Genomic DNA, 12004 nt, shown 5'->3' with positions numbered 1-12004 from the left:
CCACTAAGCTGCTCCATAATGTTGCAGTTGAAACACTATCGGGTGCTACAGTCTCATCCTTTGTCATCTTCACTGATCCGAGGTCTTTCTTCTTACCTCCTGGTGGACCTCTCTGGTAGTCGACATCTCTGTGTTGGTTGTCCATGTCCCGGTGCTGGTAGTCCTGCTGGTAGTGCTGCTGCATGCGCTCGTTCGGCCTCGGACCTCCTGGTGGAGGGTACAGCTCCTCCTGGGATTGGTTTATGCGCTGGGAAGAGATGAAGACATGGAGTAAGAGACGAGAGAGAAAAGGGGCAGACTTTAAGATGAAAGAGAAGGGAAAGCGTGGTGGAGACTTGGGCTGGAAATAAAGAGAAAGGGACAAGACGTCTGGCCCATCGGCCATGTTTAGTTGAAGAATTCAAACATTCCCTGAGAGCGTTTGTGTGATGTTTTAAGACTTGATGTCTAAATTATAGAGGAAATACAAAAACATGTTTTGACTTGCAGAACAAATGAAGCAAACAGTTCTATATGCCCGCTACTTTCAGACGGTACATTCATAAAATGCTCCCAGTGAAGGTCCTGAATTATTTATCAACTTCAACATTCAGGATGGTGTGTTACGTCTTCTCTGATAAAGAAGTGGGCGTGTGCTGCTGCTCCACCTGCATGCTGCTGTTGTGAACGTTGTTGACCACAGGGAGGCGTTCTCTGTCCTCCATGTCCTGCCAGTGCTGTGAGGGCCCCTGGCCTGGAACCACCACCCGATCCTGGCTCTTGGAGGCCGGGATGGTGAAGTACTCCCTGGGGTAGGTCTGGGTGGGGATGGGGTAGGCCTCCTGATGGGGAGGGGAGGGCTCATCCTGATGTCACACGAAGAAACAAATTAAGAGTTCGGAGAGAAGATATTTGGGACACCGTCCCAACACATTGAAAATGATTCCTCATTTCTATGGGAGATACCGCGAGTCTCATCTCGTCTGGTGGCAGATTCAACATAAAGATGCCGGCGTCGTCATTCCGATATTAACTTACGTCTGCACACAGGTTGCCGGTGGAGACGGAGGTGATCTTCGTGCCAGGTCCTCCGGGGTAGACTGCTTTTCCTGCTGGACTCTGGCTCTGATCTGTTGATGGATCAGGAGAGACAGTTCTTTAGTACAGTCAGAAGTAGGTACTGCATGTTAAAAAATAAACTAACCGTTAAAAGACCAATCACTAATTTCAGTTAAAAGAAATATTAATATTTGTTTAAATAAAAAAAAGTCATAAAAAAAGAGGTTATCAGACCGTTCCTCTGCACTATCTGAGAGCGTACTCCACGCACCAGACTAATCCCACAGCACGTCAACATGTTGCTTTATATAAATATATATAAAATATAACAGAGGACAAGCCATCTGCTGTTACGGTTCAACGGTTATTGATGGGTCGGTTAACTTGGAAAACAACTCTTGATTATCATCCCAACTGAAATTAGGCAACGAACTAGAAGTGGAAAGGAGTCATCAACAAATCCACGATTACCCAAAACGGTAACTGTAAGTGGTTTCTGAGGTCGCTTTTTGATGAATTTTGCAAACAGTGTTTCCGTATCAGGGCGGAGTACTTTAAGAAAAACACCAGCAAAAAAAACTTGTTTTTTGCCACGGATACTTGTTTTTATATCCAAACATAAAGTAATTTTCATTAAAATGTGCAGCTTTATTTATTGCCAAAATGGCTGTAACATGTGATGTGTTATCACACTTATGTCCGAACTACAACTTTGTGATGAATGTCCAATTCATTAAACCGGTGTAAAAGCATAAAGACATACGTCTGAATCCTAGATCGTTTGGATAGTTTGACATTCAAACTGTGAGGAACAGACTTAAGGGAACATATATCAATTAGCTGGTTATCTTAACTAGGTACAATTAAAGTGGGATGTAAAGCCCTTTCATGCTCAGTGTATGCAGTGAAAGACAGCGTCAGTAGTTCCACGCGTGCGAGCAGAAAGGATCTCGGTGAGTAGGCGGGGCTTACTGGCGACGTTGGGGCTGGAGCGGTGGTCGGCTCGGTTCTTGAGAAGTCGCTCGTCCCCGCTCATCTTCTTTGGTTCGGGGTACGTATCCCAGCCGGCCTGCGGGCTCTCCGGTGAGCCGTTCTGCACAGAGTTGTTGTACAACTCGAAGCCTTCGCTCTTCGGTCGCAGTTTCCCGTTCTTGTCGCGGCCTCGGTCTGATGCTGAAGAGATGGAGAGAGAGAGAATTGATGGTTGACGGGTTTAGAATAAATAAAATAATTATTTTTTGTTTCAGTAGCTTTTCCATTACAAACTAATCCAGAGAAACTTGTGGTTGTTTTGATATATTTCTTTCGGTGACTAAAATACATTTCGCTACTCGCCTCGTCCACAGCAGTAGATACCGGTCCTCCGGTCTGTCCGCTGTGATCCGCTGGACGAACACTAACACACCGACTACGGATAAGATCCTCAAACAACCCCAGTGCAAAACATCTGGACTATCTCTCCTTTAAGTTTCCCTTCTGCCTATCTAGCTTTGTTTCCCCGGGTCTGTGATAATCTACACTTTGCCTTGTCCAGTTTCCTACCATTAAGTTTACTAGCGAACGACCAGCGTCCTTCACGGCGCTGCGGTCAGATTTCACTGCTCTGGAAAGCACACTGTGGTCGAGGGAACTCGGGAGGAGAAACACCCATTTAGCGTCATCCTGGACCGCAAGCCAGAAGACTTCCTTCATGAATCCCGGGTCACATTCCATGAGACAAAGACCAGCGCACAGCCAGACTACCCAGAAAACTATATGCTGTGTGTGTGTGTGTGGACACATACAGCTTGTCTCAGACCCTCACACATAGCTGGCTCCGGCCACAAACACTCATTATATACTTCAGTCTACAAGCTGTTTTTTAACAGTGCCATGAAGACAACAAGGACACAGTGTCTGGACCGGTCTGCTTCCTCCTTCCATCCAGATCGATGCCATTAACTGATGGCGGACTGACAGTCGTCCATTCATTTAAACGACTCAACGTTTGACTTGTGCTCTTTTCAAGAGGCTTTAACTTGAGACTTTTATAATGTTGCTGATTGTTTTCATCGATGGGAAAAATAACTGCATTTAAAAAAAAGTGGAAGTACAATATTATTACGAAAACGGTTGCTTGATTAACAAAGTAAATTTTCGATCTTTGGGTTATTTGATTAATTCAAAATGTTACGCTTTTCAAATTATCATTCAAATAGATCAGAAAGATCTTTAAAAATCCTGACATCAAAAAGACAAATTAAATTCCTAAATCGTTTCCTAAATTGAAGCAATTTAATGTATTTTTAGACTCAAGGGAATCCCTAAGTTTCTATTATTAGAGTTGCATAATAATGTGTCTTTTAGAAGCCTCTCTAAACATCTTGTGTGTGTGTGTGTGTGTGTGTTCTGCGCTCACCTCTTGGCATCAAGGGGCTGGGCTGGTTGAGGAGTGTAGCCAGTCCGTGGTAGATGGCTCCCTGCTTGGCGACCTCCAGAGTCACGACTGAGCCCGTCCTCGTCATCAGCTCTGCTGCCCTGAACACACACACACACACACACACATAAAGAGAGAGAGGGAGAGAGCGCAAGAGAGAGAGAGTGCGAGAGAGAGAGACATTTGAACTCTTAGTTGACGTTAAATGGCCTGATTACAGGAATCTGCGCTTGGTTTCTGACGTCAAGTGAACAGAATATTTTACTCTTTCAAATGTTTTCAATTCTCAAAATAGAAAACTATTCTTGTCATCAACTCAGCCATAAATATGTCAATATGCTGCAGGAGGTCGTTGAGCATGTGCCATGTGCACCAACTCCTCCTCCATCTCCATGGTGTGCGTTTTCTTTTTTGAGAGATACGTCATGAAGGTTTGATAATTTAAGCACGTCAGCTGGGATTTTATCCATTTTCAATCGTGCAAATGGATATCGACAAAATGTCGACATGATGTCTGAAGGCAACAAACAGAACCCATGAAAACATCAGCACTGGTTATTGGACCGCGCTCCTTACCTCTCTTGCGATAGGCCAACCAGGCTGCGTCCGTCCACGCTCAACAGCTGGTCACCTGCAGTCAAACGGCCGTCCTGTATGAACACACACACACACACACCATGAGTGTTGTTTTTACTCAAACTTTTCTGTGATGTTCCAGTTTCCGTGTGCACACTAACCACATCAGCCGCTCCTCCTTTGACAACGGACTTGATGTAGATGCCCAGCTTCTCCTGACCAGCACCCTACAGGGAGGGAAGAGGGAGGGGCAGGAGGAGAGAGAGACGCGCAAAGCGATTAATCAATGACTTTAAAAAAACATGTCACAAACATATCTGAAGAAAACACCAGTGGACCACAGACTGTAGGTTATAAGTAAGAACAAAATGTTCATAATCCCAAGATAATGAGAATAGAACATTGAGGGGGGCTTGTTGAACAAGCCCTTGAGCAAGGCACTGAAGCCTAGAGCAGGAGAAAACCACGCTACAACTGGATTGAACACAAATACCATGCATCTACCTAAAAACATAGAACCCACACATGTAGAGCAGTGGGAACGGAAATCAGCACAATGCAGTGTGTGTGTGTGTGTGTGTGTGCGCGTGTGTGTGTGAATGGCAATCATTTCTGCACATTAGAGCTGCAAGGATTCAGAAACTGATAGTCGGATATCAAATTAATCTCAAACTATTAATTGTTTGACTGAATAATCTGGAGCAGAAGGGAGTCCAGCGCCACCAGGAATTTAAACAACACATCTTGTACTCAGTCATTCACTGCAGACACTGACCAGACCACGGACGGATAAGAGAACTGCTCTCATCCTCCCTCTCTGACGTTTCCTTTGTTCTATTCTGGTTATATCAGCTGGACTCAAACAATAAAATCTCCAGACAGGAATCTGTTTATTTTCTCTACACCAAATCCTTTCTACAGCAAGAAGCAAGCAAGATAAAAAGGTGTGTGTGTGTGTGTGTGTGTGTGTATGTGGGGAGGTGGTTTACAGTGCAGCAAAGTGCTGGCATGTTATCTGACAAATCACACGCTTCCTCTGCCATCTTGACATGTTTATCCTCAGTCGTGTGTGACACAGCATACCCAGAGGAAAGATGTTTTCTTGATGAAAACACTGCCGTGCTGAATAAGAAACGGTCGTGTCACTCCAACACTTCCAAGACTTAAAATACACGACTTGGATTGGACTAAAACAGAAACCGGCAAAAAAAAAAAAAACTTGATTCCGACTTGTTTCTCATTTTAAAGCAGCGTTCAACGGTGTAATAGTTTACAGGGTAAACGCCAGGGGGTCAGGTCCAGGTGCTACACACACAACCGAGACATCACCAAGCACAGCATGTCTATACACTCGCTCATAAAACTGTGGATTGGGTTAAAAACACTTTGAATTGCTGCCATTCGTCAGACCTGGCTAAAAGGCTGTGTGTGTGTGCGTGCGTGCATGCGTGTGTGTGTGTGTGTGTGTGCGTTGGTGGCCACATTTTGTCACATATTAACTGTTTTATCAGCTGTGGTTTCGGCAGAGTTCTCAGGGTTGTATTCTCAACTTTTTTAAAGATCTTTTTCACCCTCACCTAGCGATGCATGTTCCCACTCTGATCTCACTGGTCACAGAATGGCAGAAGAACCAATAGCTGCTGGTTCAGGCCGATAAATATTTCGTTCATGAATGTGCATACAATTATATCATATTTCTACAGTATTTTCTAAGATGTATATCAGAAAAGTTCCTCGTAATGTATCGAGTAATAATTCATCAAGTAATACCACACAAGCGGCACAAAATTGTCATATAGATGCCATGTTCTCAGAAGTATGAGCTTCCCAGCTACTGAGGCTAGCAGTAATAAAACAACAATTATAATAGTAGTGATAATATTAATAATGTATGACTTAATTTAACTTCAAGAGTTTTTAAAGACTTTTTCCAGGTGAACTTGTAGCTCAAACACCAGACGGTTTAATAATCTGTGTTTTCTCAAAATCCTTCAATTATCATCTACTCTGCAGATTACTGGCACGATGAGCTCAAGCTCGCACGATAACTTTGGATCTTTGCTTTCCCGTTTTCAGTGGGGTGATCTCACATTTTTATTGACGTTGCGATACATAAATTAACTGCTCTGAACTGACATAAAATGATCTGTCATGAGTCATGACGGATGACAAATGACACAAAGATAACTTTTTGTTTCTTTCACATATTCTCCCAATCTGGGTACTCACTCATTTATTCCTAACGAGTGAATCGAGTGAATAGATGCATTCTGCATGTGTCCCCTCCTCCATCATCCACAGAGTCCTAGTTTCAGCAGCACAAAAAGACGCCAGAGACACCAGGCCAACAACTATGACCCACAGTGCTCCGTCTGCACGGAATAATGAGGCTGGATTCACCAAATTCCTCCGAGTGACATTGAGATGAGAGAAGAGCAGTGAATCATTCGGACCGTTTAAAGCCTGTTGTACATTACAGAAGACGTTAAAGAGCCCCTTGTTTCAGACGGAGCCACAGCTTCCTGCACTTATCCAGAATGGGGAATCGGGGCGCCAAACCCGGCACCAGAGACAGTTTTGGGGAATTTCCTGAATCCCCTGAGGACTTTCAGAGAGGCTTTTAGCACGTTGAAGGGGTCCCAGAGGGGCCCTGTGCACATATGAGCACGTCTGCTGCCTCAGTTTGACTTCATTTAAGTTTGTAAAGCTCAAAACTCATGTAGCCCTCAGCGGACATGTGGAAGGGCTTAAGGTACAGTAGCTGGATGTTTTACAACGCTTCACACTTAATCAAAATATATATATGAATATTTATATAAAGCCAATTTAAAGCCAATGTCTTGCCTATGAGATGAGACGTCTGCATGAGGCAGAAACGTATGTTTTAAAGAATCTTTTGAAGAAAAGAAAGGTGAATAGAAATACTGCTTTGTTGCAGTTTACAGCTGCATCTGTCCAAAGTGTCATCATTAGCATAATGCATGAGTTTGAGTTACGCGTGGCGTAATGAAACTCAACTGCTCTTTACTGCTTCCAGGTGCGACGCCACATTCAGGGGTCAAGGTAAGAGGTCGAGCGAAACAATGAGTTGTGGATCAGGACTCAGCGACTTTAACCGTTCTGTGAAAGTTAAAGCCCAAAAAACTGGGTGTGGAGCTCTGGAAATCATACAGCAATCAATAGTATACATACCAAAGTCAAAAATCTGATCTGTATGTACCGGCTCTATTTAGCGTGTTCTTCGTGCCCTGATAGGACATGCAGCTTGACCTCATCATGACAAGCTACAGCCAACTCTCGACATGTGTTGGACAGTGTCCAGTCCGTTCTGCCATGTAAACACAGAACGTAAAGGCTGTGTGGGCATGTGGAAACGTGTGCAGCAGGTTTGACGCGATAATTAAGCTTTAAAACTCGGAGCTGCGCTCGGAGTCTATAAGAACATCTGGAATACCTGAGTGGGCGCTTTACTCTCTGATTTATTGTGTTTTACTGGACTGCTCCGCTTCTTCAAAAGTGCCCCGACACAACAAATCAAGTGCGCCTTAAAGCGGACAGGTACGTATTAAGAGGAGGCCCGAAAGAAAAGCGAGCTCCCCCTCCCCCTACGAGTCCTCGGCCCTCGACTCTTCAGAAACAAATCTCCTCTCGTTCTGTTTTATGCTCTCTGGTCAAATCTCGCTCGCACCCTGGAGCGGTTGCGCTTGAATTATATGTGGATATAACGTTGCTGTGGACACAATTGTACCAATTTCCTGAGGTAAGCCTCGCTGGCTGCACTCTCAAAACCTCCCTCTGAGCACAAAGAGGGAAAGAGATCAACGGCTGCACAAAGCCAGACAGAAAACAGCTAAATATCTGAACTGAGGCTGAACTGAGGAAAACAAGTAGGACTCTGGCTTTGAAGAATCGTGTTATTCCCTCTATGCTGATGTCCAAATAACATAAAAGGACCAATTATTCCAGTGACCCCGATAAGACATCTTTAAATACAGTTTATATAAGAAATAAGGGCCACAATAGATAAGTTTTTTTTTAAATAACTCAATATGACTTCAGATTTACACAAGACGTCAGTCTCCTGGAAACATCTTCACATGTGCGACTTTCCCTGACGTGAGGGGGGCTGCAACTCGTGGATTATTCTCACTGATGATTAGTCTGACGATTATTTTCTCGATTAATGGTGTACCGTTTATGAAAATAGTGATCACAGTTCCCCCCCAAATCCACGGTGACGCCCGTAGACGTCTTGTTTTGTCTAATCTATGAACGAAAACCCAAATCGTATCCAGGAAAAAAAGCTGATTTTGATTGATAGCTTGAGAAAAGTCGCAGTGTAAATTCCCGACCAACAAAACAACTAATTGCACCGCTTTTGTTTTTCAATCGAATATTTAGCAAGTTATCTCCAACAAGTCAGAAGACACGGTCGTCTGAGACACACGGCCCGTGTCAGTAAATGAAGCGGCATTTGGAGAAGGATGAATTATACAACAGGAGTGCTTCTGTCTGCACGGCGGAGTCAGAGTGATGTGACACTTTTCCTCTGCGGCCGACTCGCGGAGAGACAAATGATCTCTGAAGAACATCAAGAAACCGCTGGCGACGCACCGAGATGACGGCGTTCACACACGTCCACTCGTCCAGAGAGAGGCCGCTTGAAAGCCTCACAGACGTTCAAAGACTTCCTCAGCTTCTGAACCGGCTGCGGTGGATCAACAGCTCCTCAGTTCTCCCCTTTTGGTCTCGTTGCACCTTCATGAAACTTAGTAAACACAATTTAATGACCACACCCAGCTTTAACCTGAGAAGATGCCTCATCACCTGACACAACACCTGTGTTTGTGCATGTGTGTATGTCTGTGGGTTCAATGCCAGATAAATGGCTCTCTTAAAAAGGGGACGATGTGGGATTCGTTTACACACACACACACACACACACACACACACACACACACACACACACACACACACACACACACACACACACACACACACACACACACACACACACTCTCTCTCACTCTCTCTCTCTCTCTCTCTCTCTCTCTCTCTCTCTCTCTCTCTGTCTGTGTGTGTCGCAAATCATCAGAAGACAAAATAAAGGAATTGTATCAGGATCACCACGGCCGATACATCTTTTCACTCCTAGATATTGTAATCAGCTTAAAGAAATTCCACTCTGAGGCTTTAGAAAGCGACATTTAAGTCTCGGCTTTGTGTGGGAAACGACTCGAGAAGAGCGCAAGTCAAACGCCGGTCCATCATAACCTCGGCAGCCATTCAGATTGCAGCGGTGACGGCCAGAGAAGAGCTCAACATGAGGCAGGACGTGGTTCAGCTGGTAAGCAACGCGCACGCCGACTTTCCCACACAGCATGTCGCCGTGTGTCCCCGACCATCCTGCCAAATTGTGATCCGACCACGAGACAAAAGCAGGCTTTCATAATGAGCGTTCAATATGGACGAATGTTCTCCTCCACACATTGTAAACGCCTCCTGACTGCAGCTTGACAGGAAAGCAAGTGTGTGTGTGTGTGTGTGTATGGATACATCCTCCCTTTGTTTCAGCCCTCACAGGGGTAACCCTCTCACACTGTTGTTCCACTTCTAGTACAATTCATTTAGCTAACAAACACACACACACACACTAACACAGACAATACTTCAAACACGTTGTGGAAATAAACACCAACTTTTCGAAGTCATTCATGTCTCGGTGCTCCGGCTCCAGCTTTGATTCTCGTTTTAGCCTTAAAGCAAACAAATGTCTGCGTCTTTCAGCAGCCTCACACTATATCGTCTGTAAACGCACACATAAAAGGAAAGCAGAACAATTATTGTTTAATAACCGTATCTTAATACCTATGACATCACACTGTGCACTTGGTTCTTTTCAAGGTGATTTTGATGAAGTAAAGTCGAACAAAAAAAAGAAGCAATTTTACTTAACTAAGAGCTTCTTGTACCGCTTTAAAACTAGAGCAGCACTGAGGATGTTACTGAGTTCATCTGTAGGGAGTGAAGTGAATATTCTGTGGTAGATGGATGAGTTAACACACCAACACAGGAGGGGGCGCTTTGTGCGTCACGGTGCTGCTGTGTGTTAATAGCCTGTTAGTAGTTAATAACTCGGCAGACAATAGTTGAAAAACAATGAGTACTCAGATTTCCATCTTTAACATATAAATAATATGTAATAAAATAGCTTAACTCTCACTGGGCACGTGGCCCAGAATGTGTGCGAGGTTTCACCAGCGGTGTCTTGTGTGTGTACTTTAGTTTAAACATTATCAGAACGTCCCTGAAAGCAAACAGACAAGTGACGAACCCGGAGGCCGTCCCAGCGGGCGGCGCACGCGAAACCCACAACGGCCGCGGCGCTATTCACGGTCTGCCTTCCAACTACGAGGTCGCAGTGTTCTTGAGCCACAGCCACAAAAGAGAAGGAGAACAACGATATGAAAGAGATCCAAAAGGAAACTGGAGTTACCTGGTCTCTCTTGCCCACCACAGAAAACCACATGTTGCAGCTGCTCGTCAGCGACGTCCAGACCAGCTCACCGCACAGACTGGGACACAAACTCTCTCACACACACACACACACACACCGACTTCTGTTCCGGCTTGCTCACGTGCACCGGCAAGTTCAAAAAGTCTCAAGTACAGCGGCTGGGAGTAATCCATCCGGCTGAAGGTCCACGTTTAAAATCACGACTCGCGGCTGGAAGTGTGGGACAACAAAAGTAGAGAGGCAAAAAGTAGTCGAAGAAGTTTAGTGCAGCTCATTTTCTCTCTTTAAAAAAAAAAAAATTCAGCGGTCAAACAATATATATATTTTAATTGTGAGAATAAACCAATTAAAAAAAACTTCTTTGAGTTCCGAATTGCAGCGCATTTGTCAAGTGACGGAGAATCCAGGTGGCAATCCAGAGGTGACGTGTCGGCTGGGACGCCGGCTGGTGACTGAGGTGGAGCGCTGCTGCAGCTCCACCCGGCAGACAGACACACACACACACACACACACACACACTCACTCACTCACTCACTCACTCACTCAGTTATGTAACAGGACAGAGCTCAGCCCAGTTTGGAGAATTTAAGCAGCTGTTCCTCTCTACCTGATGTTCCCATCCCACACACACCTCGCTGCCTGCTCTCGTCCTCGTACGCCCACACGGCTCTGACAATAAACAGAGCAAGGAGGTTTCCTCAGTACATCCTCACACACACACACTCACACACACACAGGAAAGCTCTCGCCTTCTGCAGGAATGTCACTCTACTCTAAAGAAAGACAGAGAGACCGTATGTTTAATATTATCTGTCTGCCTCGTGCACTTTATCGGTAAAGCACCAAAATAACAGGATGCGCCACAACAAGACTCCTGCCGGCTTAAACGCCGACATCTCTCTGTTCTTTTGATATAAGAAGAGCAGTGTGATCCCATCCGATTATCATTACAAATAAAAAACCAGAGTCTTCAAGAGTAGGCAGTAGATCTGCTCCTTGAGCCTTTTGCAATAGAAATATAAAAAATCAATCAATGAATGCACAACACACGCGAGCTGAAAAACAACGGCATTGAGACGACACAAAAAGTGCCAATAAGACACTTCACTGGGCCTCAGCACGGGGTCCCTTCAACCGTCCAGCTTGTAGTGCAGGGTTCCCCCCACAGGAAATGTGTTGGTCAAAGCGGAGCCCCGACTGTGCTGCATGTTTCTCTGACGTTCTGTAAATGTTTTATTAAAATCCAAGCAATATGGAACATTGCGGTCCCCCCCGCAGCATCGTGACCCCACACAGAACGCTCCCGGGAAATGTCAAACACGACAGAAACACCAGGTGGTCCGCATTGCAGAGTATAAAAGGGGAAAAAAGGAAAAAAATGATGTTATACAAGAAGCAGGGCGATGGTGATTAACGCATCGTCCGTGACGCGGAGAAGAGTCGGCAGACGCCCGGGG

The 12004-nt window shown here is 44.9% G+C and overlaps 1 protein-coding gene across 15 annotated transcripts in view; it reads right to left on the bottom strand.

The window, feature by feature from the left end:
- Positions 1 to 12004, bottom strand: part of afdna (afadin, adherens junction formation factor a) — an 83157-nt gene that overhangs the window by 16556 nt on the left and 54597 nt on the right. For all 15 annotated transcript variants that reach the window (XM_056428782.1, XM_056428769.1, XM_056428770.1 and 12 more), the window contains 7 exons: positions 4192 to 4257; positions 4031 to 4104; positions 3437 to 3555; positions 2011 to 2211; positions 1018 to 1109; positions 648 to 845; positions 97 to 247 (listed from right to left, as the gene is read on the bottom strand). In XM_056428782.1, coding sequence (XP_056284757.1) covers positions 97 to 247; positions 648 to 845; positions 1018 to 1109; positions 2011 to 2211; positions 3437 to 3555; positions 4031 to 4104; positions 4192 to 4257 — 901 coding nt within the window. The remainder of the gene's footprint in view (positions 1 to 96; positions 248 to 647; positions 846 to 1017; positions 1110 to 2010; positions 2212 to 3436; positions 3556 to 4030; positions 4105 to 4191; positions 4258 to 12004) is intronic.

The sequence above is a fragment of the Pseudoliparis swirei genome, chromosome 12, assembly GCF_029220125.1.
Source record: "Pseudoliparis swirei isolate HS2019 ecotype Mariana Trench chromosome 12, NWPU_hadal_v1, whole genome shotgun sequence".
Classification (NCBI taxonomy): domain Eukaryota; kingdom Metazoa; phylum Chordata; class Actinopteri; order Perciformes; family Liparidae; genus Pseudoliparis; species Pseudoliparis swirei.
The sequence above is the reverse complement of the archived record's forward strand: the minus strand, read 5'-3'. Positions and strand labels throughout refer to the sequence as shown.